The sequence below is a fragment of the Lemur catta genome, chromosome 15, assembly GCF_020740605.2.
Source record: "Lemur catta isolate mLemCat1 chromosome 15, mLemCat1.pri, whole genome shotgun sequence".
Lineage (NCBI taxonomy): Eukaryota > Metazoa > Chordata > Mammalia > Primates > Lemuridae > Lemur > Lemur catta.
The window spans coordinates 54471368-54498829 of record NC_059142.1 but is presented as its reverse complement, the minus strand read 5'-3'; the positions used below and the strand labels follow the sequence as shown (position 1 = coordinate 54498829).

At 56.1% G+C, this 27462-nt stretch overlaps 1 protein-coding gene across 1 annotated transcript in view; it reads left to right on the top strand.

The window, feature by feature from the left end:
- The first annotated feature begins 9610 nt into the window (after positions 1-9610).
- DNAH17 (dynein axonemal heavy chain 17) overlaps positions 9611-27462 on the top strand; it is a 101571-nt gene continuing 83719 nt past the window's right edge. The window contains exons 1-13 of the mRNA XM_045525703.1: positions 9611-9952; positions 11005-11198; positions 12206-12398; positions 12572-12671; positions 12904-12989; positions 13193-13318; positions 14050-14202; positions 14339-14425; positions 16375-16542; positions 16753-16869; positions 23153-23418; positions 24127-24322; positions 25126-25272. Coding sequence (XP_045381659.1) covers positions 9611-9952; positions 11005-11198; positions 12206-12398; positions 12572-12671; positions 12904-12989; positions 13193-13318; positions 14050-14202; positions 14339-14425; positions 16375-16542; positions 16753-16869; positions 23153-23418; positions 24127-24322; positions 25126-25272 — 2175 coding nt within the window. The remainder of the gene's footprint in view (positions 9953-11004; positions 11199-12205; positions 12399-12571; positions 12672-12903; positions 12990-13192; positions 13319-14049; positions 14203-14338; positions 14426-16374; positions 16543-16752; positions 16870-23152; positions 23419-24126; positions 24323-25125; positions 25273-27462) is intronic.

Genomic DNA, 27462 nt, shown 5'->3' with positions numbered 1-27462 from the left:
GGGGTCTTTGTTCTTTTAAGAAATATTTGATATTTCTGGGCCTTTGGTAGAAGTTGAGCTATAGTATTGGCAGCCCTGGGAGGGGCCCCTGAACTCTTAAAGCCCAGCCTGTCCTTGAATCCCGCACCCCAAAGGCGCCGTGTGCGGAGGGAGCGGTGGAAGGAGCAGCCGGCGGAGGAGGAGCCCGTGGGAGCTGCGCGCCGCCTCTTTCCCGCAGCCACGGGAGGAACAGGCCGCACACCTGGGACTCAGACCGCAGGGCGCGTCCAGCCCTGTCCCTTAGGGAGCAGTCACCGTGAAGGAGCCCAGCTGCAAGAGCTCAGGGCGGCAGATGCTCTAAATTCTGAGAGTCCCTCAGAACCGCTCTGGTGTGTGCCTGGCCAGAAAGCATTTGTCTCTGAGTCAAAGCTGCCCAGATTTCTCATTTGTTTTGTCAGCGACTGACGCGCTAAAGGGACCCAGGGCAGCAAAGCTCGGTGCTCGCGGCTCGACCGGGGGTTCCCCGACCTGCCCACACTTAGAACCAAACCGGAGCTTTGCAAACCTGCACACCTGGCCTGACCCTCCGGCACCATTAATCCTGGAAGCTCCAGGTGATTCTGCCCGTGGCCAAGCGGAGAATCTCAGCTGTAAGTCACACCTGCTCCTCAGGTAACCCGTGGGCTTGTGGACGGCAACTCAGGCCTCACGTGTGACAGCCGTAGAGAAAGGGATTCAGGGGCCCTCCAGGGGAAACTGGCTGCTTCATGTGCGTGTACTTAAAACAGAGGCCACAGTTTTACTGGAGTAGCTCTCGAACTTCACAGGGCGAGCTAACAGCGGGCCTGCCGCACCGCACCAGGGTTTCCTGCTCCCGTAGCAAGGGCCCCGGGCTCTGTATCTCTGAAGCCACCGCCGCTGGTCCAGGAGGGACCCCACTCTGTGAACTGCTGCCCAAGGAGTGGGGGAATAAAATAATGAAAATCATGGAAAGTTTATCTTATATTTAATGAAAACGCAGGCTGCAGGTGCCACCAGTTCTTAGGACAAACCAAGCATGTGTGTGACCACGGTGAGAGGACGGGCAGGAGGGGCAGCCTGGCCACGCCCCACGTCCTTTGGGCCCAGATGGACCTGAACACGCCCACAGGGACAGCAGGAGGGACCACATGTCTCCCCCGGGGCCCAGTGAGAAGCGGGAGGACCCTGCTGATGGCTGAGGACACAGATGCCAGCCCCCCGGGACCAAACCACACCCTGGGGGAAGGACACCCCTGCCTGGAGCCCTGAGGATCCATCTTCCTGCTCCCCCAAACTCAGAGCCCCCTCTTTGGGCTGAAGCCTCCACCAAAGTGGAGACAGGCTCCCCTGCGTCCTCTCTGTGGCGAGGCCTTGTCCTTGGGCTGTGTCCTCGGCCTGCCCCTGCCAGTCTTGGCAAGAATCCTGCTAAGTCACCCCCGCCTTGACATCAGGTCAAGTCACGTGGCCCCCTCCTGCCATCCCTGTCCGCGTGCTTGGTCTGCCTCCAGCGAGACCCCCCGCCCCGACTCCTCAGCTGTGAGGCCCCAGCTGGCGTGGGCCACGTTTGGGTCGGAGTGAGTAAAACCTGTCTTCATTGCCTTTAACTAGCGCCAGCCGCCTCCCGGGACACACGCTCCTTCTGGTGCGCGTGGAGGTGAAATCCACACGCCGACGCGCCGTTTCCCAGCCCGGGCGGCCTGGAATCCACGCGTTTCTGTGCTTTGCCTGCAGAGACTCCAAACAGAAAAGGTCCCCAGGCCTTCGCGGCACCTACGCCTCCGCTCACCTGAGCTTTGGAAACCTGCTGGCAGGAGACGGCTCTGGCCACCCTGCCCATCCTGCAGGGCAGGGGCCTCTGTGGGCCAGCCTGGCTGCCCGGGGCTCAGCCCTCCCTGTGCACTGGTGCCACGGGCGAGGACACGCCTGGGCAGGAAGATGAAGGCCACCCTCTGCCGGGAACTCAGCAGGAGGACAGAGGGAGGGAGCCAGGGGTCCCTGCTCCTGCTGTCTGCAAGATCTCTGGTAGAGGAACGCCATCCTGCAGTTTTATCTAATGGTGGGTGATGTCCCTGTCCGGGATTTGCCTTCCAAGTTCGTTCAGCTGTGAGGAAGCAAGTCCAGGATGAGCTCGTTCAGCCACCCCTGCCCCCACCCCCATGTGGGCTGTGACCGTCAGAAGCCAAAAAAAGGAGCGAAGGGTGTCTACGTGTCCTCGGCTGGTGGCCCTGGCGGGGAGGACTGAAGCCAGCCACCCACGACTCTGCTCTGAATCCGTTTCCCAGCTGGGGAGATGAACGCAAGCCCAGCTCTCTACCTGCAGGGCCACCTTTCCTGAACGGTCTCATCGTTGAAACCCCAGGGGGGTTCCGACTAAGTCCCGTTCGTGACGCACAAAGATCCAAGTATTGAGACAACGAGGAAGAAGAGAAGTTTTAATACGACAAATGTCTTGTCGGGAGAACGGGAGAAGCTGCCTCAAAAGTAGATCATGGGCTTTTAAAGGAGGGTCCAGGTGCCTTGGGGCAGGTCGGGTGGGGTAAGGAACGGGGCCGGTGCACTGGGGCAGGTCCCAGGGACGGCGAGTCCCGGCTCAGGACGTCTGCCCAGGGGCCTTCAGAACCGCAGCTCCTGTGTCTTGCAGGAAATCCACCGTTTCCGGGAAACAACTCAAAAGGGCAAGTATAAAAGTTAAGGGAGAGGGTATATGGCGGTCGTTGAAATTTGTTCAGTGGGGGCAGGTGGCAGCCTGAGGTTTCCTCTGTGGCGATGTGTCCGGTGTGTCCCTACTGAAGGCGAGCTGTGCTCCTAGGAAATGTGGGTCCTTCTTAGGACCTTGGTGTGACGTGAGGGCAACTGGGAAGTGACTTTCTCCATGTCCCTCATGAGTGTCTCCTCCAACGCTGGGCAGGGCCCGGTGCTGTGGTTTGCGGGCCAAGGGGCACCTCTCCAACCCCCTTCACTAGACGTTCAGTCCTCGGTGTCCCGGGCTCTTCCCTGGTGAAAGCTGGGCCAGCTGACACCTTGGCCTAGCGCTTCTCAAAGTGTTCCTCAGAGCAGTGACCAGACTCCAGGAGAGAAGGGTTCCGGGCCAAGGGAGTTTGGGAAAATGCCGGTGAGCTGGTCAGACCCCTTCCCTGCAGGGCTGCCCAGAGCCTTTGTCCTTTCGGTGGTATTTCAAAGGCCTGCTGTGGCCAGGCTCAGAGCCGGGTTCTGCGGTGACAGTGCCCATGAGAAGGGACGGGCCCTAGGAGTGAGGGGAGGCAGACATACCCAGGATCAACTACGTGACTCAGCACAGCTGCACAGGCACTTGATGGGGGATAGCCGGCACCTGCAGGGAGATGCTCGCCTCGGAACGAGAGGCAGGTGGGGCCCTAAGGGTGAGTCGGAGTTGGCAGGTGTGTGTGGAAGATTCTAGGCCAGGCGGGAAGAGCCGACAGTCAGCAGGTGTCTTAGAGGAGCTGACCGAGGCCAGGGGTGGGCCTGGGACAGAGGGTGCCAGGCGGGGCCAAGTCTTACGGGGCCATGGAGGTGTTTGCATTTTACCCTAAGAGCGACAGGGGGCCGTCGGTGGGTTATAAGCAGGGCATTGACATCTCCCCGCAGGTGGGGAGAGAGGGTGTCTCCAGGCTCGGGCGGGGCCCGGTGCCATCCAGGGGGCTCGAGAAGTGCAGAGCCTGCCCCTGGTTCGAGCTCAGAAAATGGCAGCCGTGACTCTTAGGCCAACGTGGGCACTTGCCAGCCAGCTCTGGGACTGGAAATGCCCTGTGACCCCGTGACCGCATGGCCAGGGGAAAACTCGTCCCCAGATGCGTGGCGGAGGAGGCCACCCATCTCCAGAGGGGCCTGTGTGACTGGTTCAAGTGGCAGACGGAGCTGGGGCTTGGGGGCTCTCCTGAGTCCTGCCCAAGAGCCCCCGTGTCTGGGAGCTCTGGGGTGATACGCCGTGCAGCACGGGAAGTGGCAGTTGAGTGGGACTGACCTTGCTCCCGAGCATTCGGGCAGGGCAGGAGCTGACTCTGCGGAGGACGCGCCCTGGAGAGGGCAGAAAGCCTCTTCTCGTCCCCCTCCCCGCAGCGCCTGGGGCAGCTCTGCCTCCGTCCCACGTCCCTCTGGGCCTGGACAGTGGTGTCTCTCCAGCTCACTGTTCGGCTTCGTGAATAACGCTACTGCGAACCCTTGCTCGTGTTTTCGTTTGTCCTTGGTACGTACCTAGGGGTGGAATTGCTAGTCACATGGAAGCTCCGTGTGTCACCTTGAAGGAACCGCCAAACTGTCTCCCAAAGTCGCTGCAGCATTTGCAATCATACCACCATGGACAAGCGTTCTGATTTCTCTATGTCCTTGCTAACACTTGTTACGTTCTGTCTATTTTAGCCATTCTGGTGGGGATGAAGTCAGGGGAAGTGTTGTGGTACAATATACATAACATAAAAGGTACCATTTTAGCCATTTTTAAGTGTACAATTCAGTGGCAGTAAGTATATTCACCTTGTTGAGCAGCCATCACCATCCCAGAACACCTTTCATCTTGCAAACTCCAACCCTGCACCCATCAAACACTAATTCCCGTTCCCCGTCCAGCCCCGGCATCCTCCGTTACAGTTTCGTCTCTGGGGATTTCACTGCTCTACTACCTCTTGTAAGCTCATCGCAGTTCTGATTTGCATTTTCCTAATGGCTAATGACACTGACTTTTCGGGTGCTTATTGCTCATGTGTATAGCTTTCTTGAAGGAATGTCTGCATCCTTTACCCATGTTTAAATTAAGTTTTTATTATTATGAGTTTTATTATTACATTATGATAAACTCTTTATCAGAGAGATGATTTGTAAATATTTTCTTCTATGGGGAGTCCTTGCACTATTTTACAGTGCCCTTTGAAGCACAAAAGTTTTTTTTTTTTTTTGGTGAGACAGGATCTCACTCTGTCACCCAGGTTGGAATACAGTAGCCCAGTCACAGTTCACTGCAGCCTTGAACTCCTGGGCTCAAGCCATCCTCCCACTTCAGCCTCCCTAGTAGCTGGAACTACAGGCCAACGTCACTACACACAGCTAATTTTTTAAATTTTTTGTAGAGACAGGGTTTCCCTACGTTGCCCAGGCTGGTCTTGAACTCCTGGCCTCAAACAATCCTCCTGTCTCGACCTCCCAAAGTGCTGGGACTACAGGTGTGAGCTGCTGTGCTTGGCCAAAAGTTTTTAATTTTGATGAAATTTAATTTAGATATTTTTTCTTTGGTCACTTATGCTTTTGGTGTCATATGGAAGAAACCATTGCCTCACCTAAGGTCACGAAGATCTACTCCTGTGTTTTCTTCTAAGAGTTGTATAGTTTTAGCTCTTACGTTTTGTTAATCCGTTTTGAGTTCATTTTTGTAGACGGTATGAGGTGAGGGTCCAAGTTGGCTCCTCTGGGTGCGGGTGTTCAGTTGTCCCAATACCATTTGCTGAAAAGGCTATTCTTTCCACACTGAAGTGTCTTGACACCCCTTGTCTAAAATCAATAGCCCATAAATGCATGTCTGTCTTGTTGATCTATGTGTCCGTCCTCGTCCTGGTGGCACTTGGTCTTGTTGACTGTAACTTTGTAGCAAGTCTGAAATCAGGAAGTGTGAGTCCTCCAACTTTGCTCTTCTCCAAGACTGTTTCGGTGACTCTCGGTCCCTGGCATTTCCATGTGAATTTTAGGATGGGCTTTTCCATTTCTGCAAAAAAGCCAGCTGAGATTTTGATAGGGATTGTGTTGAATCCGTAGATCAATCATGAGAATCGTCATGTTAACGGTGTTAGGTCTTCTAACCTATGAGCACAGCATGGCTATCTGTTAATTTGGGTCGTCTTTTATTTCTTTCAATGATGTTTTTGAAGTTCTCAGTGTATGAGTCTTGTACTTTTTTTTTTTTTTGCACTTTTATAAAAATTTATTCCTAAGTATTCTTTTTGTTGTTGTTATAAATGAAATTGTTTTGATACTGTAACAGTAATTGTTTTCTAAATTTCATCAGGTTGTTCATTGCTAGTATGTAGAAATATAATTAATTTTTGTATATGAATCTTGTATACTGCAAACTCACTGACCTCTTTTAGCTCTACCAGTTATTTTATGGAAATTTTTTAGGCTTTTCTGCATACAAGATCACATCATTGTGAATAGAGATAGTTTTACCTCTTCCTTTCCAGTTTCACTGCCTCTTCTTTTTCCTGCCTCATTTCCGTGGCTAAAGACTTCAGCACTGCCACGAAGGGTAGAAGCAGCTGGCGTGGACGTGCTGTCTTGCTCTGACCTTGGGAGGGCCGAGTAGTGGGGCTGTGTCTCGGGAAACGAAAACCCTCCCCTTTTCTCTGCGTTGCTGCAACACCGGCTTCCAGAAGACAGAGGAGAAATTCTGAGAGAGGCAGAAAGCGGGTGATCCCGGGGGAAAGCTCGGAGATGGAAGAAGAAAAAGAAAATGGTGGACATGGGGGAAATCTAGTGAATATTCACTTAACTACCAACTACTTAACCATAACAATAACTTACTAATAACAGTAAGGTTGTAGGACTAAAATTCATGGCAACAGTGGCATGTAACTTGGGAAAGAAGTAAATAGGTCACAGTACCCAGGAAGAAGAGAAGCAACAGGTTACTGCAGCAAGCGGGTGTGCCTTAATCTCCACGTACCTCTGAGAGAAACGGGGGACTGTGTCTAGGGGTGAGGGGAACCTTTCCTTTCCCCTGAAAGTTCGCTGAAAGAGCAACTCACAATAAAGGTAGATTAGTAAGAGGAAGAGGTTTATTTTCCGTGTGCACAGGGAGAATCACAGAGTGATTACCCAGTATCCCAGTGAGGCCCGGAAATTTTTATCTCCCCCTTTTGGAGCTGGGAATGCGGGGTACAGGTAATTCTGTTTAGGTGCAGTAAATGGTCAGTGGGGAGGGTGCAGGGACGGGGGAAAGATTGACTTGTAAATGATTCTCTTTGCAAATTAACTAACCTGAGACAGGTGCTATATTTAAAGTGCGTTGGGCCAGGTGTGGTTGCGTTCTCCATCTTCTTTCCTGCAATATGGGAGACAGCGGGGAAGGGGAGGGGTTGTTCTTTCCACAGGTCCGTCTGGTTTGTGCAGACAGAGGGGGAGGCCCTGCCAAGGCCTGTTGATCTCTTGGGACCTTTAATTCAAAACACTCTTCATACCAAGGAGTCCTATTTTGGGGTAAAAGTTCCTGAGCTGCTTCAGTGCAATAGCCAAACTAACCACAGCACGGGGGCATGAAATAATAAAAATTACTTAATTCAGAAGACGGTAGGAACAGAAAGGAAAGGGAACATTGAGTGGGCAAGACAAATAGGAAGCAATTAATAAGACAATAGATTTAAATCCAGCATATTAGTAGTTACAGAAATGGAAGTGGACTAAATGTTCCAGTTAAAAGGCAAAGAGTATTCAATTGAGATTAAATTATCTTAAACTAATGTTACTGAAAACTTGGCGCTTGTCCACGAGGCCGAATCGGAAGAATGAGGACGAGTGTTTGGGGGATGAGGAGAGATTTTACTTTGCTGGTAAAGGAGGAAAAATGGTAGAACTTCTCATCTCAAAATCCAAATTTCCTGGCCGGGCACAATGGCTCACGCCTGTAATCCTACCCCTCTGGGGGGCCGAGGTGGGTGGATCGCTCGAGGTCAGGAGTTCGAGACCAGCGTGAGCGAGACCCAGTCTCTACTAAAAATAGAAAAAAATTATCTGGACAACTAAAAATATATATACAAAAAATTAGCCGGGCATGGTGGCGCATGCCTGTAGTCCCAGCTACGCGGGAGGCTGAGGCAGTAGGATCGCTTAAGCCCAGGAGTTTGAGGTTGCTGTGAGCTAGGCTGATGCCACGGCACTCACTCTAGCCCGGGCAACAAAGTGAGACTCTGTCTCAAAAAAAAAAAAAAATCCAAATTTCCTGAGCATGAGCAGAGATACAGAGCTTTTACAGGGAGGTTCTCAGCTTTAGGCAATTACAGTGTTAACTATTCTAACCATCCCATCTCCACCAAAGCCCAGCCTCTGGACTCCACCAGCCGCCCACCTGCTGGCTGGTGGCACCAGATGGGAAGAGAACAAGAGGCCCGGCCCCTGCTCCTCCCCCCATGGCCTGAGGCAGGGGTGCAGGCTTCAGTCCTCAAAGACTGGGGGAAGCTTCAGAAAGACAGAAAACATTCTTGCCACTTTCTTTTTCTTACTTTTCAGGCCATTCCCTGTTACACTAAGAGCCTATCACTGTGGGAGCCCATGGGTTGGCTACTCATTTGCACACTGGTTAGTGGGGTCCCAAGGAGAAGGTTCTGGAAGCCCCAGGTGCCCTGAGGAGACTTCCAGAAGTTCTGTGACAGTTGGAGTCCCTCGAGGGAAGGGAGCCATTTCCTTTCCTGGCGTGGGAGAGGCTGCCCGTGTGTTCTGTGTTTTCGGCTGGAGTAGCCAGTCGCTGTAAGCTGGTGAGCAGCCTTTAACCATTTAGGGGGGCGGAGGACAGAGGGGGGGACCCAGGCCTGGTGGGCAGCAGCCCCACCGATCACCCCCAAAGTGGCTCTGCTCCTCGCTGGGAGCCAATCGGTGTCGGGGTGGAAAGCCAAGTGGTGCCCACGGTGAGATGGAGAAAGATTTCTCACTCAGAGATTAAGAAATATCAAAGTAAAAAAGTTCATTTTATCCTCCTTAGAGGAGCGAGATAGAAAGAGGGGAAAGAGCAGGGAGGCCCTTGGTAAATCAAAGAAAGAGACGAGGGCGCCTGCAGCAAGGCCATGTGGCTCTCTTACTTTATGGGGACAAAGAAAAAAGTGACTGTTGTCAGTAGCGGCTGTGGGGTAATTAGCAGGCAGTCCCGAGACGTCAAGTTGTCCTTCTTGTTTCTCTGTCCTGGAGACTTTATCGCTGAGACACAGTCAGGCTCATGCAGGGATGTGATTCTGCCCCTGAGACATGGTTTGGGGCAGGAAACTGAGGCCTGGAGCTGGCCCCCTGCTGTCCGTCCCCAGCTTGTCAGGAAGACCTGGAGGCTGTATCGTGTTCTCACGGTCAGGGCTGGGCTTCTCCCAGCGGGCCTTAAGTGGCTCGTGAGGGGTCTGCAGCTTGAGCCCTAGGTGGGGGCTGGGGGACAGAGTGGGGCAAAAGTAGGGGTACACCCTGGCTGGGGTTAAGACAGGGAGAGCGTGTTGGACCTCACGTCCCGCACTGTGGGCTGCTTCCTTCCCTCTGGGCTTTGATGTGTTCTGGGGGCCGTATCTCTTCCCACCGCACCCGCTTCACCCACCTAGCCACGGTCGCTTCCTTTTCTCTCTTCTCTCTCGCATCCACTTTGGTGTCTCCCGTCCATGAACTTTGTGGTCACAACTGACGTGACCCCCCACAGCGGGCAGGGCAGGTGCACAGCCGGAGCGCGTGGACGACGCCCTCTGTCTCCTCCCCGCACACAACCCGACCACAGCTAAGAGCTTGGCAGTCGCCACGAGCCCCTTTCTCCTCACGTGGGTGGCAGATTTCACGTGGCTCCCGGGACAGGCGGGGCGCGGAGAAGCCCAGGGTTCGCATCCGTGTCTCTGCTCACTCGACAGACCGCGGCGTAAGGAGGGTCGGGATGACGATCACGGACGTCAGACTCGAATACCTGGAGGCAGTTGCTTCCCTCGTCCTCAAGTTCAAGCCAGACAAGTGGAGCAAACTGATTGGGGCGGAGGAGAACATGGCCTTGTTCACGGAATTCTTCGAAAAGCCGGACGTCTCGGTTCTGGTGCTGACGCTCAACCCCGCCGGCATGATTGTGCCCTGCCTGGGCTTCCCGGAGTCCCTCAAGTCCAAAGGGGTTTACTTCCTCAAGACGGAGCCCAGGGCCATCAGCAAGACCAACTACAAGACGTGCCTGCTCTACGGGGACATAGGCCCCGCGCCCGTGGGCCAGCTGATCGCAGTGGTGGAAGAGGTGCGTGCGTCCAGGCCGGCCGGGCCGGGTCAGGGTCTAGAGCCCAGGGGGAGTCGTCCTTGTTTCTCAGACTCTCAGTGAGTGGCCCGGAGCCCTGCGGCTCGGAGTGAGGTCCCTGGGCCTGCAGTGGCAGCATCACCTGGGAGCCGTTGACAATGCAGGCGCTCAGCCGCACACGCCCTGGCTGCCGGGACAGACCTGCATTCTAACAAGGCCCCAGGTGACGCCAGCGCTCCTGAAGTCTGAGAAACCACGTCCTTCACCTTGTTCCCTCGACGTCCTTAGCACTGCCCTGCAGTTGTCGCCCACGGCCTTGGAAGGTGTGAGCTATCTGAGCACTGACAGAGGGGTTTCCCCAACTTGGGGACTTTGAGTTAAAAAGGGGGAAAACTGGGTGCCATTTTGTGCATCCCTCTGCTGTCCTGCCTCCTCCCCAGTGTCACATCTTGGGGAGTCAGAGTTCTCGAGTCAGAGGTCCTCGTCTGTGGAGTAGCGACCCGGGTCCCCGCCTCGTGCAACAGACGTTTACGTCCTCACAGTCCTGGAGGCTGGCGTCCACGGTGGAGGGGTCGGCTGGGCTGATTTGATTGGTTGTCCCCAAGGCCTTTCTCCTCGGCTCCCTATGACCGCACGCAGTCGTTGTGTGTGTCAGTGTGCGGATCTCCTCTCCTTACAGAGACACAGTCATGTTGGATGAGGGCCCAGCACAGTGACTGCATTTTAATGTAATGATGTCTTTAAAGACCCTGTCTTCAAATGCAGTCGCATTCTGAGGTGCTGGGGCTTGGGCCCGAGCACGTGGCTCTGGGAGGACACAGTCTAAGCTGTCACGGCAGCCACGCAGCAGGGAGTGGGTGCCGTGGCTGCAAGCGTTGGGGTCCCCATTCTTGGAGGTGGCTTTGCCACTACAAAGATCTGGAGCTGGGCTGTCATCGTTCGTCTAAACACCCCGACCGAGCAGAGGGACTGGCTTTCCCAGGACTCCAGACACCGAGGTCCTCGGCTGCAGAGCGGGTAAGGCCGGGCAGAGCTACAGGCGCGTCTCCTTCTAGGTCCTCTACTCTCTGCTAAACCAGAGCGAGAACATGGAAGGCTGGCCCCGCGTGGTGTCAGAAGACATCATGAAGCAGGTGCACAGGCTGAAGAACGAGATGTTTGTGACGGGCGGCAAGATCAAGGGGAAAACCCTGCTGCCCGTCCCCGAGCACCTGGGCAGCCTGGACGGCACGCTGGAGTCCATGGAGAGGTGGGCGCCGGCCGCTTCCCGACTCCGGCTGCGGGGCACGGGGTGTGGGGTCCCGCCCGTCACGCCTGTCACACCCCGCCCGCCCGCCCGTCCGTCCGTCACGCCCCGCCTATCCCGGCTGACAGGCTGTCCTGCTGCAAACCAACTTCGTGCTTCAAAGCTAGCGAAGCACAAAAGGGCAGGGCGGTTCCCAGACGGTGCCGGGTCTCAGGTGGGTGGTACCAGGGCGGGAAAGGGACAGGCACCGCTGCCCCGGGATCCCGGCTCCGGCCCTCGAGGCCCCTCCGCTGATCACGCCTGTGTGCGACCCTGTCACCACACGGCATGTAAAAGGTGTCCCACTGTGGACGTGGCCAGGACACAGGACACTCAGCTTTAAGGTGTGGGTACCGAGGGGCCGTGAGCAGGGTGGAGGGGACTGCCAGCAGGTAGGTGCGTGTCTACATAGAGGCTGCGGTATCCCAGAGGCCCTGGGAAGCCCAAGAGACCCTGAGATGTCCCTTTGCACCTGCCCTGCCACCACTGGCAACTGCCCTTGTACGTGAGACTCTTGAAATGTCCCCTACGCTCACATGTGGGGCGACTGCTCCCGGGGCCCACGTAGGCAAGCCCTCCACCGACAGTCCACTGCGTCCCAGCACCGTGCCCCTGGTGGCCTCTGTGGGAACTGCCCGGAGGAGCCGTCCTGAATGGGGTTCACCCCAGAGTCCTTCCTCTGCCTCTTCCTCGGAGGCACAGCCTCCAGGCACCGGCATCTCTGACCACACCCGTCTCTGCTCAGGGTCTCTTCCCGGCTGGGGGCTTGGGAAGTTCCCCGGCCTCCCTCAGGGCCAGAAGGGGAACGTTAAGGACGTTAAGGACCAAGGACGTTAGCCCAGACCTGGTGCTGCTGCCGGTGGTTTGGGGCCTGTCGGGCGGGGGACGGATTCCCTCCGGCGGGGACAGCGCTGGGTGGAACCCGCGGCCGTGCAGACGTGAGAGCAGCTGCCCCACCGTCGGCTCCGCAGGCTCCCCTCCTCGCTGGACAACTCTCTCCTGCACGCCATCGAGACCATCATCATCGACTGGTCCCACCAGATCCAGGACGTGCTGAGCAAGGACTCGGCCCAGGCCCTGCTGGACGGGCTGCACCCGCTGCCCCGAGTCGAGTTCGAGTTCTGGGACACCCGGCTGATGAACCTCAAGTGCATCCACGAGCAGGTAGGGCCTCTCCCCGCCACGCGCCCAGCTGCAGCCGCACCCCGGGCTCGGGCTCGTGGCACTGCCCACCCGGGAGCCCCGTGTAGACCCCTCAGCCGCGACTGCGCGAGGTCGGGCTGGCCTCGTGTGAGGGTCCACGAGCCCGGCGAAAGGCAGACCTTTTCCCCTCCCAGCTCAACAGACCCAAAGTGAACAAGATAGTCGAGATCCTGGAAAAGGCCAAAAGCTGCTACTGGCCCGCCCTGCAGAACGTGTACACGAACGTCACTGAGGGTGAGCTCGTGTCACCCGCACGCGTACCCGGGAGCTGTCGGTGCCTCCTGGCAGGGGTGGGGGCGGCGGGTAGTTACCTTCCCTGCAAGCGGCTTCCCCAGTCCCCCTCCTCCTGAGAAGGATCCTGTCCCTGGAAGGAGCAGGTCTAGATGCGCGCAGGGCCACACGGCATCTTTTCTGCCCCCGTCCCCCTCGCTCGCGTGCTGACGAGCCCTGTGCTTGCCGCGTGCAGGGCTGAAGGAGGCGGAGGACATCGTGCTCTATCTGAAGCCCCTGCGGGTGCTGTTGGAGGAGATGGAACAGGCCGACTTCACGCTGGTATGTGGGGGAAGCTCACTCTCTGGGGGGGTCTCGTGTTTCGAGAGCGCAGGGGGCTGCGGGCTTTCTGGCTGTCGTCAGCCATGGGCCTTGGGAGTCGCCTCTCCCCTCCCTGGGGGACCCTCTCCTCGGGGCCCCGCGAGAGCCGTTGGGAAGAGGAGGGCTGAGACGTCGTGACGAGGTGCCAGCCTGTCTCTCCCCAGCTCCCCAACTTCATTGCCAAGGTGCTGGGCACCATCGGCTTCATCTGGGCCACCTCGGAGCACTACAACACGCCCTCCAGGGTTATCGTCATCCTGCAGGAGTTCTGCAACCAGATCATCGAGATGGTAGCCCACCCCCTCCCCACCCCACCCCACCCCACCCCACTGAGTTCTTGCCCCGTCCCGTTGTTTCTGCTGCCTACGTCCCCCTGCAGTGTCAGCACGAGTGTTGTCCCGCCCTAGGCTGGGGTCAAGTCCTCCTGGTGACGACTTAGAGTTTTCCCAGGACGTGGGCAGTGCCGATCCCACCCCACACAGGGCGGGGGAGGAGCAAGGGAAGAGGGGACAGAGCGGGAGGCTCTGCGCCAAGAGACCCAGCGCCCCAAGACGCAGCCAGGAGCTTTGTGTGGTTTACCTGGCCCCACCCCTCGCCACATCTATCTCCCTCCGCAGAGACGTCCTTTGCTGCTTCCCCCCACACACGCCCGTTAGCCGGCCACCGGCAGGCCACCCGTGTGTGTCAAAGTCTCACTGTGGTCCGTCTGCAGGACCAGAGGGCATTGTGGGTCCCTGTCTCTGGGGGGCTCCCAATCACCTGTGACCCAAATCTGCATCTACTGCAGCCTTGGCATGGGACAGGGTGCAAGAAAGGGATGCAGCTGAGACCCTCAAAAATGTCCCAGCAGTTGGCAGATAGGTGGGGCCACGTGCCCAAGGACAGCTCACGTGTCAGAGGAACAGGTCACAGGGCCCACGGTGACGGTTGTGCGTCAGGCTGACAGCCTGCAGACGGTGTGTCTGTCATCCCCCCAGACAGCTCGTTGGAGCTTGGGGGTGTCTGTCCACCCTTTTCCCAGACTCGAACCTTCCTGAGCCCGGACGAGGTGCTGAAGGGCCTGCAGGGCGAGATCGAGGAGGTCCTGCTGGGCGTCTCCCTGTCGGTGACTGTCCTCAAGGAGCTGCACCGCGCCTACGACTTCTGCTGCGCCAACATGAAGCTGTTCTTCAAGGTGCGTCTGATTCGCAGAGCAACAGTCACAGCGAACACAAGGCCCAGTTTATGTTGTCCCCAACCTTTTAATAAGTGGGAGCATTTGACGAAAACACGGCCTTTCTTCTCTTCTCTCTCTCTCTCTCCCCTAAAAGGACAAAGAGCCTGTGCCGTGGGAATTCCCTTCGTCCCTGGCATTTTCCAGAATGAACTCCTTTTTCCACCGTGTCCAGACCATCGAGGTAAAAACAAAATGTCCTTCCTCTTCACCCACACTCCCAGCCTGCTCCCCGCTAGGACGTTGCATCTGCCGTCCTTGTCCCCGGCAGAACTACCTCCACGCAGGGGTGGGTGGCGTCTGGCACAGACATTCATGTTACGGGGACGCTGTGTCCTTGGGCAGCCGCCTCCCAGCCTCAGTTGTCAGCCAAGGACGAAAATGACCTGCTTTGATTACTTCCGCCCATCTCGTGCCTTGTGCGACGAGTGAGTTAAAGCCTGGAGGGCCAAGGGCAGAGCCACTTAGTAGGACTGAATTATCACAAATGAAGACTGACAGGAACCCTGTGTGAGCACCACGTGGATGCGCGGAGTGGCATTTGGCAACTTGAAGGACGGTTCAGGATGGTTTTCTCTGGGGAGAAGTGAGGGGGCAGGGCAAGATAGTTTTGCTTTTGGTTTTGTATCTTCTGCATGTGGTATGATACGACTTTTTTAACTTTGTGCACAAATAACTTGCATCGTGGAGAGGGGGGGGTCGTCCTGGGGCCACTGAGCACTGATTTTAGGACGGACGCTGCTCACAGTGGCTCAGGAAAGGCCCGTCCGGTCCTCGTCTGCACCCTCTGGGAGGCAGAGGGGGGAGGCCCACTCAGGACTCCGAAATTTCCATCATAGAGTCTTTATTTGCACCTGAAATCTCCCAGACTGAGGACTCAGAGCGTCACAGTTGAGTTTCTGGCCAAGTCGCTATTGGTTCCCACATTATAGATTCCAAGTCAGGATGAAGTCCCTGGGCAAGGGGGGACTTTGAAGGGGGGGATGTGGCTTCACCGTCCACTCCTCCCGAGCTTGGCCGACCTTGTCCCCTTGTTGGGCAGAAGGGCCCGAGAGCCCCCAGCACGCTGTGCCTGCGCTTTCCTTGGGTTTGCTGTGGTCTCGAGGCTGGGGACATCCAGCCCAAGCCCCGGCCTCGGTGCCGGCTGAGGGAGTGACGCCAGTCCCACAGGAGCACCTCCAGTTCCAAACGTAGAAGCAGCACGAGCCCCTTGTCCCAAGGGGCCTGGGAGATCCTGTTTGGGAAACAGGAACTGCGCACAGAGAATCTGCCACCCGGAGGAGCCTGACTGGGAGGGAAGCAAAGGGGCGGTGCCGGTCGCCGAGCTGCCGGCAGGGAAAGCAGAAGCAGCGCCAGCCTCGCCTGGAGGAAGCAGAACTTGTGCACGCACGTGGGACCATCCAGGCACCTGCCTCTCAGGTCGCCTTCCGGGAGGGCTCACAGTGTGGGGCGATCGTGCAGAGGGTGTAAAGCTTAGTAAGTGCATCAGGAGCCTCCCAGCTCCTCCCCCACTGCTTCCCGCTGAGGAAACGGAGAGCCCGGTAAAGCGCGGGGCACTGAGAGATGTGTCTCACCGGTGCAGGGTCAGGACGGCCCCGCCTTCTCCTCTCCAGACCGTCCTTGTCTTGTCTGCAACTCGGAGCTCACGCGTGGAAGCCCAGGGGACGGAATGCCCGTTTAAAGAGCATCAGCACAGATAGATGGGGGTGTCCTCCCCACGGTCGTGTCTCCTGGGGGTATTTTGCTCCTGGCTTTTCTTGGCTGGGGTGTAACTGGACCCTTGCGTTTGGTTATGAAGATGAGGGCCAGGCGCCGTGGCTCACGCCTGTAATCCCAGCAACTTTGGGCGCCCGAGGCCGGAGGATGGCTTGAGGCCATGAGTTTGAGACCAGCCTGGACAACGTAACGAGACCCCATCTCTACAAAAAATGAAAAAATTAGCCGGGTGCAGTGGGACACACTTGTAGTCCCAGCTGCTCAGGAGGCTGAGGCTGGAGGATGGCTTGAGCCCAGGAGTTTGAGGCTGCGGTGAGCTGTGCTGATACCACTGCACTCCACCCTGGGCGACAGAGCGAGACCCCGTCTCAAATAGAAAAGGAACTGACTAAGCATATTACTTCTTCTGTCCCTTAGGATCTTTATAAAACTGCGATCGAGTTTCTGAAGCTGGAGAAGATCGAGCTGGGGGGAGTGAAGGGCAACATCCTGGGGAACCAGGTGACGCAGATCTACGAAGAGGTCTTCGAGCTGGTGAAGGTTTTTGCCGACTGCAAATATGACCCCTTGGACCCCGGAGACTCGGTGAGTCCCCGCATGGACTGGGGGACAAGTGCCCAAGGAGCGAGGAGACATGCGGAGGAAGCCTGTCACGGGCAGTCCCTGTGCTCTGAAAGCTGCGCACAGAGCGGTCCCCAGGGCAGGAAGCGCGTTCCGCCGAGACGTGGCCACAGAGGGGGCACTTGCCCTGCTTTGTAGGCTGACGACAAGGTTGACGTTTTTGTTTACTTTTAGAGTTTTGACTCCGATTATGCTGATTTTGAGACCAAAATTCAAGATCTGGACAGGAGGCTGGCCACCATGTTTGGCCAAGCCTTTGACGAGTGCAGCTCTATCGAGTCCTCTGCAAAGGTAGGTGCGCGCGGGGGACCCGGGCCGACTTCGAGCTCATCACGGCAGCGCCGGGTTCGTGCTGAGCAGGACCCTCGAGACCATCTCATCAGACGTCTTCCCTTAGAGGTGAGAGGTGGCCCGGAGAGGACAGGGCCTTTCCTGCCTTGGTGCCATCACTGCGAACACCCGGGCAGTAGTTTCTGATGGCTTTTGTTGCCACACCTTGGAGGAAGAAGAGGACGCGAGTGTGATGACGGTTACTTTAGTTACTTGACTGGTCCTTGTGCTCGCTAAGAAAAAAGGTGTCCACTTATTCTTGACTGAATTTCCCACTACTTGAAAGGAGCAAAAGTTACAGAGAAGCAAGGTTGCCATAAAAATAAAACGCGTACACGTTCCGACCTGCTGGGCTGAATTTACAGCATCTATGACAAATCGCCTTAGACGAGGTGGCGTAGACAGTGATGTCAGCCAGCAATGTCAGCCGGTGCCCCAGTCACTGTTGTTTTGGCCTCTGCTGTAACTCTGAGCCTCTGTCCCGCCTCGTACCCGTGCGGGAGGTGTGTCGGTGTGGATTTCTTATTTATCTTGTTTATCTTGCATGAGATGAGGCTGTGCTTTATCTGTGCATTACTGACTTTCAGCCACTCTGGGAGTTGTTCAGCCATTACCTCTTTCTCTCTCCCATTGTTTCCCTTCTTTCCTTCGAGGATTCCCGTTAGATCTGGCCGGCAGCACAGCAGCCCTGCTCAGTCCGTCCTCCGTGTCTCTTGGTCGCTCCTAGTTCCGTCTCCCTGGTCTCTGCTCCATGAATTCTGAGTAATCTCTTCAGCTCTAATTTCCAGTTCGATAATTCTTTCACTGTGTCTAGTTGGCCACATAACCCATCCATCGAGCTTGTCATTTCTAAAAGTTCTGTGGGGTTCTTTTGCACATACCTCTGGCATTTCTCGATAATCCCTGTTGCTCATTCACTTTTGTATCTCAACTCGAATCTACAGAAACATTTTACACATGACCCTTTTATATTTTATAGCTGATAATTCTAACACTTACTTTAAAAAGTCCCTGGACGTGGGACCACAGACCGTTCTGCAATTTAGAGGTGCCCTTGAGAAGGGTCCCTTCTCTTTCTTGTCTGAACTTCTTGCTCAGGAGGTGGTTTTTTAAACTTCTGCCACCACGTTCAAGTTTTCTTAGGATCTTTCGTTCAGATGGAATTTACGGGTTATGACCCCAACCCTCTTCCCAGCACAGGGCCCCCCCGTACCTCATTCTTCCGCCGTCCTCCCAGAGAGAACACGGGCATGAGGCAGAGCACAAGTGAGTGTCAGTGTGAGTGTGAGAGTGTGACCTGCATGTTGAGCATGTGTGTGTAAGCGTGTGTGCGAGCATGAGCATGCGTGTGAGCCAGCAGTGTCGCAGAGAGGCTCTCGCCAGATGGCATTTTATGCTGACTGACGTCCTCTGCTGTCTCAGAAAGCCGGTGTTCTCTAAAGAGGAGACAAACCTTTTCCGCCTCCTAGTCCACGCGGACAGCCCGTCCAGGCCGTGGGTCGTTCCACACGAGCCCACGTGTCCCACCCATGGACGACTGCCCGCTGGGATTCCTGGCCGCCCCAGCCCACCCACCCTTTATTCTCTGGCCTGGGGCTCCACATCCCGGGACCGTCTGTGCCCGGCACGTGTTCGGGGAGCCTGCGCGCAGGTGACGTGAGGCAGCCACCAGTTGAGTGGACGTGCTGGCTTTTGGATTTTCCCATGTTTTGAACAATCGAAGTTGCAGTCTCATCAGATAACTCGGGGCCTGGGGGTCTGTGCCAACGCGTCTGCAGTGTAGACTCGCGGCCCAGGCTGCCCAGGGACGGCCGGCAGCGCTTCGGCTCCCCAGCACTTCGGAGCTGCACTCCTCCCACGTGCGGTGGCCCAGTGGAACTGGGCCGCTAAGCGGGTGTGGTACATGCAGGTTCACGCGACCCTCCACGGTCACCTTTAGAATGTTCCCGTCACCCCAGCCACCCCGTCTCTCCACCAGCTCTCTGACCTGAGGCGATCGGTGATCTTTCTGTCTCTAGTTTTGCCAAGTCTTGTATCACTGTTTCAAAAAACATAAAAGTTTTTTGAAAATGTCACCAATGTTTGTTTAAAACTTGAGAAAGTTTCACATCAAAGTCAAGATTTCCACCTCCTCTTGGCAAAGCAGATGTGGCCATGCTGGACACGTGGTCCCTCGTAGCGGCAGGCGCTGCAGCAGAGCCACTGCTGTCCCCGCAGCCAGAACGTGGGGAGGAGGACGGCGCGTCTGCCGTCCTGGCCCAGTGGTGGGGGCTGCAAATCGCCTGTCCTTTCTCCTGTTTATCTGTCATTTGGCAAAGCGTGTACAGGCATACAGTTCCCGTGAAAGAAGTGGCTCCCTGAGCAGCTAGAGATTGGGGTTTATTACCAAATTAGCAGGGCAAAGGAAGGGGGAGAAAGGGCTTCTATGGAAAAACAAGTGGCTTTTTATGAAGGAAAGGCAAGTGCACTTTTAGGAGAACAAAGTGTAGATAGGACAGTTTGTGGCGATGTTGGTTTATGCAGGTGCCAGTGGCCCCTCTCATTCCTGGAGATAAAACTCCCCTGGGGGGGGATTTATGGCAGCGGGATTCTCTCTGCGTCTGTTGAATCTCAAATGTGCTTAGTTTAAAATAATCTTGGTACCGACACGGGAGTCTGAGTGGGTCCCCACACCAACTGTGAGTGGTCCAGTTTGCCCCAGTCCTCACCACTCCCTATTGTCCCAGCCCAGCCCTTTCCATGCGTTAATTGGGATCTGCCTGGCCCGTACCAACAATTGGTGGCAGAATCACTGCAGGATTTAGTGTGTGTGGCTTCAACTTATCTGGAGAAAACGGGTGTCGAGAATTTAAGTGAATAAATACAAATACAGGCTTGAATAGCTTATTTTTATTTCTCTGCTTAGTGTTATGTGTATTTGTCAGCTATGAGTCTCAGAGCTATGTCTTCTGTTCACTTTGTAACCTCTGGGTTGCCACGGAGTGTGCGATGCCCACAGGAGGGGCCCGATAATTACTAGAGGGTCTCTGGTCCCAGGCACTTTGTTAAGTAGTACATTGTCTCATTTAATTCTCATAACAGCCAGGCTCTTTGCTAAGCTCCTTAACTACATTATCCACCTTATTTTACCAGCCCAGACAAGTCAAGAAACCTACTCGAGGTTGCACAGCTAGCCAGTAAGTAGGGGAACAAGAACCCCAGACCAGCCCCGAGTCTGACTGCTTCCAGGGCCCCACATCTGAGCCACGTGGCCGGAGGGGCTCCTGGGGCTGTGAAGGCAATTGGGTTGTCCTGGGCAGCCCAGGTGGTGTCATCCTGCAAGATGTCAGGGCTGGCTGTCCCCCCACCCCCAGCACAAAGATCTCTCCCACGCAAATGCCAGAATGTTCCTTTGCCTCTTAAACATTCTTTTAAAAAATGCAAATACACAGGAATTTGAAGCTCTGCAAATGTAATGATCAATTAAGTCTTGGATCCTCTTGGACCTCGAGGCAAAATATCAATGAATGCAAATTAATACAGCACCTTCTTGCTCTTGTTAAAGAAAAAAAATTATTCAGTGATACTTGTTAAAGCGAGGTAAAGCAGACTTTATTTAGGACCGTGGCAATAGGTACAGGGACCCCTCAATGGGGTCTGGCTTGGGGGAGAGACTGGGCTCAACTGCACACGCCGAGGGGCAAGTGGGAAATTACAGCCAAGGAGCAGGTGAGGTCGGTGGGTGGAAAGTTACCAACGGGAAAGTTGGATTGGGGATTCTGGCCAAACCAACCCAAAAGGACTCTTGCCTGGTCCCAACAGGCCAGGGTGACCAGACATCCCCTGGGGGGTGGCAGTGGTCAGATATTGAGGATGGGGCTTCCTGCTAAGCTGACTCAGTAGGTTCTTTGCTAAAACTGGATTTTACGAGGACGTGCACAGACGGGCCTAGGACAAGGGTCAGGAGCCAGTTTGGCCAAGCCAAGGATCTTTGTCACTGTTCCTTTCCTGGGAAGACTCTTCCCCAGACAGCTGCATCGCTGGTCAGGGGTTCTCACTTCCTGCCTCCAACAAGATGCCACCGGCCAGAGAGGCCTCCCTCCCTCCCTTCAGTAGCAGCTTCCTTCCCTCTCTGGTGACACTGACGCTTGCCTTTTGTACTCTGCGGTATGTTGATGTCTTCCCAGCTGGAGTATAAACTCCCTGAGGGCAGGCGCTGGAGTCCAGTTCGCCTGGAGCCGAGCCCAGCACAGGCAGGCACTTCTGGGTTTTCCTGCGGTGCAGGACCGGCTCTAGCTGGGGGGCCCGGCTAGTCGGGACCTTGTCGGGAGGGAGTTCCATGCCAGAGCAGCCCCACGGGTGTGCAGCCCAGAAGCTTTCCGGGCTACTCAAGTGCAGAAGGGTCCCAAGAAGAGTTTGGAGACCCCAGTTCCTTCCCTGGGTTGGGTTGAAGACAAGGCTAGAGCGCGCGGACTGGGCAGGCCCGGCTGGTAGTGTCACCACCTTCCCCGTCCCTACACCGGCCCCACGGGAGGTGCTCTCCTCCCAGCTGTTGTGCGGATGAGGAAACAGGCCCAGAGCGATCAGAGAAGTTAAGTGACTGGATCCCCGGCCAGGGCAGGCTGAGTTCCCAGAGTTTCTCGTGCCCCAGAGGCACATGGGAATTTCACCCCCATAAATCTGGCTTAGAACAAGGGGAGGAACAGACGGGGCAGCACCAGGTAGGGGCCGACTGCCCCCACCCCCTGGGAAAGGAGCTGGGTGGACAAACCCCCCCCTTTGCACATGAGTCTCGGGTCCCCGCTCTGGGAGGACCAGGTGGCCCTGCGGGACAGAGCCCAGCCCAGCATGACCAGACTCGGTCACTGCACCCGGGCGTGTCGCGGAGCACTTCTGCTGTTAGGGTTGAGGTCGGCTCCTGTGCTCTAAAAGGAAAGAGTCGCTTTTTAAAATTTTAACCTTATGTTTATGCTAGAAAAACAACAAGGCAAAAAGGAGGGAAATACCTTGCAAACCATGCCCGTCTCCATCTGCTCATGTCTCTCCTCAACCTGAGAACATCTTTCTCCATGTTTGACAACCCTGTGCTCTAATTAGGCCCCTGGGGTTTCCCTCCCTCCAGTCCTCTCCAAGCCCTGCGTGTCCCCAAACGAATTCTGTCAGCAAGTCACATGCAGCCAGGAAAGTTCTAGAGCAATTTTCTGCGTGACCTCCTCCTGGCAGGAGATAAAATTAGCTTCCCTCCCAGAAGCTGTAGGCCAAACAATATGTATACATGAAAAGAAGGAAAGGAAAATGGGGAGAGGCAAAGAAAAACCAGGAGCGTCATAAACCAATAACAGGCATGTTTTTCTTTCCCAACTGCCACATGTCAATTTTTGGGGAAAAACAAAAAGGAAACTCATAGTGACCTCACCTGTCTGCACCTGCCCTGCACCTGCGGAGGCAGGAGGCAGCCGGCTGCGTCCCAGAGCCTCCGCATCCTGCGACTCAGTGCCTGCCCGGTGAGGCTCTTGGGGGCCTGAATGATCTGTCTCCCGTTCTTCGTGGTTGTGTTTCAGTCTTTCCTCCAACAGCCACTTTCAGGGACAGTGGTCATATTTCTGAAGCCAAAGTCTGGGGCCAGTCTGACACTCCGGCAGTTCCAGTCCTGCCGCCCCAGTACGTGGTCCTGTGTTCTGGCAGCCCGGGAAGCTCTCGGGGCTCTCCACTGACACCCGGCACCGGGCGAGTTTGGTGTCAGGGGCTCCCCTCCCCCCTTGTTTGTCCCCCATTCCCCCAAAACTTTTTCAGAGCTAAACAAATTTCCCAATGGTGGTTTTGTTGCCTGGGCATGTCCCTGAAGTTGACAGAGCTCTTCCTAAGAGCAATACTTCTTTCGAGAACGATCTTTCTCCATCCGGTTACTGAAGTGAAAGCCTAGGTAGACAAATGCAGTACTGCGGCTATTTTTTAACGGTTTAGTTGTGTTTTTTAATTGTTCGAATCTTCCCTACTCAAATCCTGATTTCTCTGGGCCTGGAATAAATTTTTCTAGACTTGGACCTACCTTGTCCTGCTGGGTTACGAGTCACTATCTGGGAACTCGGCAAACATCAACGTGAAAATCACAGAGGCGTCTACCTAACCCGCTGCTGTGCAGGGAAAGGTTCAAACGAATCCTTCTGTTTTGACAGGGCGCACGTTCTCTTGCTCTGCAGGCTGGGGACGAGGCTCGGGAAGGGGCGGGGACTCTGGCAAAGTCACCTCTTCCCGTTCTCCCCAGCTCCTGTACATGTGCGGGAGCCTCTTGGAGCGGCCTCTGATCCTCGCCGAGGTGGTGCCCAGGTACTCGGTCATGCTGGAGATGTTCGACATGGAGCTGGACAACGCCAAGGTCATGTACGACGCGCAGATGGCCGCCTCCGCGGAGGGGAACATCCCCCCGATCCACAAGCACATGCCCCCCGTGGCCGGGCAGCTCAAGTGGAGCCTGGAGCTGCAGGAGAGGCTGGAGGTGTCCATGAAGCACCTCAAGCACATCGACCACCCGTGAGTCACGGCTCCCGCCACGGCGTGGGAGACAGGAGGGAGAGGGGCCGTCCCAGCCCCGACAGCCCTGCGCTTCCTGGTGGCCAAACCTTTACCTCCCCAAGCAAGACCCAGCTCACATCCCCTCTGCTCCCCGATGGCCTTCTCAGTGGGTATGCTCCGACTGGCCATCAGCCTTGTAGAAATGAATGACCACCCACGTGGGAACGCGGAGGCAGCCCCGCCACGGCCACTGTTGCGTGCCAGCGGCTCACAGACAGAGGAGGGCAAAGCTTTGCAGAGGAGACAGGGAGGCTCCGGGCCTGGGGAAGCTGGCGCAGCTGGCCGGACACGGGGCCTGCTGGTGACCGGCTACGGGGGCACACGGCTTTTCTCGGGCTGCTCCCGAGGTGGAAGGGAGGGCAGACGTCGGGGAGCTGGCGGTTCTTAGCCAAGTCCCGGCGGTGCGAGGCCAACTGCTATGTGGTTTATCGTCCGGCCTCCCGGCTGGTTGCTGCAGATAGCAGGTCCCAACTCTCCCTTTGTTTCTGGTCTGGCCCTTGTTCCTTTGCACATTCAGTCTCTTGGCCTCAAAGAAACAGACAGGCGGCTGGCTGGCTGCTTCGGTACCCCCAGCCCTGGCAGCAGTGGCGGGGGCTGCGGAAGACCCTGAACGCGAAATCCGAGCGAGGCCTGGCGCCTCACCACCCCTCCCAACTCTGGTCGCAGGGTCATGTCCAGCGAGGAGGCCAAGCTGGTGTACCAGAAGTATGACGAGATGGTGGCCCTGCTGGGGAGCTACCGCCAGAAGATCTACCAGCAGTGGGTGGAGAGAGTGGACCAGGACTGCCACTTCAACCTGGGGCAGCCGCTGATCCAGCGCAGCGCCACCACAAACCTCATCCACGTCAACTTCAGCAAGGCGGTGGGTGTCCGGAGGGCAGGCACGAAAAGGGCGCCCCCCCCAGGGCAGAGACCTGAGGGCCACCCTGAGGCCGGATCCCTTCCCCCCAGCAGCGTGAACCTGTGTTTGATGTTTCTATCATAGTTGGCCTGTAGCTGTGTTTTTGAAGTATGTCCGGGGTATATTTAAGGTGGGAGGCAAAATAGTAGCATCCTTGACAGTGGCTTCCACGAGCGCCCTTTTTGGAAGCTTCCATGTGATCCCAAGAAGAAACACCAATTTGAAAACTTAAAAAAAGTCTGCTGAAGGTAGACAAGCGTCCGGCCGGGCAGGGCGGGGAGCCACAGAGTCGCACGGGTGGGCTGCGGGTGCCTGTTCGGTGGCCAAAACCCGGATGGTTGAGACAGACGCAGAGGATGGAAGCAGGAGGGGCCGAACTCCTCACGCTCTGCAGGGAACCAGCTCTGTGGACAGAAGCACTGGGGGATGGGACGCCCCGCCGTTGGGCTCTGGTGGGAGGAGAGAGAAGGCAGGTCCCAGGGAGGACCCAGGCGGAGCTCTGAAGCCTTTCTCCAAACGACCTGGGGGTCAGAGGTGAGGAGGTTGTGGTGATGTCGGCCTCCCTCGATGATGACATGAGTGCTTTTGGGGTCAGGACCAGCAGGCAGGGTGCACGTCCCCATCCGGCTACAAACACTGCCTCCCACCCACTGCCACACCCCCAGGCTGCACAAGCGTCCCAGGACAGGCTTCCTTTCGGTTGCCGAGCGCTGCACCACTGAGACCGTCTTCCCACATGGTCTTGATCTTCTTTTGCCATTTAGTTGGTGGCGGTTCTGAGAGAAGTCAAGTACTTGAACTTCCAGCAACAAAAGGAGATTCCAGGCAGTGCAGAGAATCTGTTCTCAGACAACGAGACCTTCCGCAAGTTTGTGGGCAACTTGGAGCTCATCGTTGGCTGGTATAACGAGGTGAGTTGGTGCGGTTTATTTTGTGCCTGTGTGTGCTTGCCAAGCTCCGGTTTTTGTTTAGAACAAATGCTGGTGTAAGGTCTCCAAGCGGGACAGAATAATGAGCATATTTTAACAGTGAAATGTGGTTCCAGCCAGTCTTCATCATTCACAAAATAGCCACAGCAAAGCTGTGATAACTCAACACTGCTGATGGTGGAAACCTTGCTCCCATCGACTTGGGCTGATGTTGCCTGATTCTTTATAGATGCTTTAGTCTCCTAGGTCTATTTCGGATAATATTAAAGTCCTTCCGCATCATTCCTGTTACTATGCGGGGATGGGACGAGGTCGCTCGTGTCCCTGGTGCCTGCAGGGAGGAAGCTGCGTGTGCAGGCCCTGGGGGGTGGTGTCCACCCTCAGCCCTGTGGCTCAAGATTCCCCCTCAGTCTCCACTCCGACGTCCACCCAGTCCAGGGGCTGAAGCGGTGATCACAAAGGCTGTCCCCATAACGGATTGGCCTCGGGGGTGAGGCCCTTCACAGCAAGAAAAGCTGGAAGCCGAGTCCGGAGTCGGAGGGGTGGGACGCAGGGCCGTGGGCTCCCCGGGTGGTCAGGGTGCCTATCTCTGTTCCGGGCACCCCGTTTCTCACAGACCCATACCCAGATCCTGGAAAAGGCAACCACCACGCCACACAACCTCAACCCTCCCCCAGGCCACAGTGGAATAGCCAGATGTGGAGACTGCCCGTTTCCCGTTGCTGCCGTGACAAAGTACCACCAACAGCACGCCTTTGTCACCTTCTAGCTCTGGAGGTCAGAGTCCCAGGCGTGTTTCACTCTGCCGAAGTCCAGGCGGTGGCCAGGCTGTTGCTCCCGGAGGCTCCGGGGACAGTCTGTCTCCTGGCCTTCCGCGGCTTCTGGAGGCGCCTGCACCCCATGGCTCAGGCACGTTGCATCAGGGTTCTCCAGAGAAACAGAAGCCACAGGACACCTAGGGAGAGGTTTACTGTGAGGCAACCGTAGAAGTCAAGTCCCACCACGCGTGGTCTACGCTGGGGCCCGCGGGGGTTTGGTACGGAATGCCCGGAATGCCCGGTCGACCCCCGTCTCTCTGAGCATTGCCACGCCAGGTACCTTCCCACCTGGAGAGAAGGAAATGGCAGCGGTGACACTGGGAATTCAGAAGGCATTTCTGCTGAGGAGGACTGGTTCAAGTAGGGGACGATGACCAGCTAACGCCACATGAGACCAAGCCCAGGAAGTCAGTGCCCACCTTAGATGCTTCCAGAAAGGAGGCTGGAATGTCACAGATGCAGAGCTGTTGGGGAGGTTGAGGAAACTGCTCTCAGCAGAAGGGACGTCCTTCGTGAAGAGGCTGCGGAAGCCCAGGGAGGCAGAGTGTGCGTCTGTCCCCCCGACAGCCACCAAAGAATGAAGCGTGGGTCCGTTCCCTGCTCCCCTGGAGAATCCGGGCAGGGCGGGTGTAACCGGAACTGTGTTTGGGATACAGTAAGCTTTCGTTTGTTCGTTCCATCTGCAACATAAAATGTTAGTTTGCTTACTTGTGCTGTGAAACGCCCAAGTCTGTCTAGTGGACTCTCTCTGGTCCGCTTTCCCCAGACCAGGGGCCCCGGGCCCAGCACCCTCCATCCCCGGGACACCCGGCTGCGGGGAGTGGAGAAAATGCCCAGTAATGCAGGAAAATTGTCAGTGTGCAAAAGATTTTCTCTAACCATAAAAAAAAAATCCAATAAGTGGTATTTAAAATGAAGCAAAAACTGGATCTTCCACTACTGTGTTTCCAAACATAATCCAACCAAGCACGCAACGTCCAATCCGTAAATCAATTGTGTTACCTCCACCCACAAACCACGATGCTCTGTTGACAAAAACGTGGGCTCGGCGGGGCGCAGGAGAGTCGGGCTCTGAGCTGAGCTGTCACACCGGGCTCCCCTCTGAACATGCCCCTGGGTCCTTCCGACACCATCTCCCCTTGGTACGTCTGCTCCCGCCAAGGGATACCACGGGCCTCCACGCGGCCCAACCATAGTGGACGTGGCTCCTCAAGGAAGCTACTGGAATGTCTGAGGGACCACTTGAGTGTGTTTGTCCCCCCGATGACGTTGCTGGGTTTACAACGTGGGCTGTTGAAGAACGATAAAAAGGCACATTAGCTGGACAGCGTCACCACCAGCTTTGCTGCTCTGG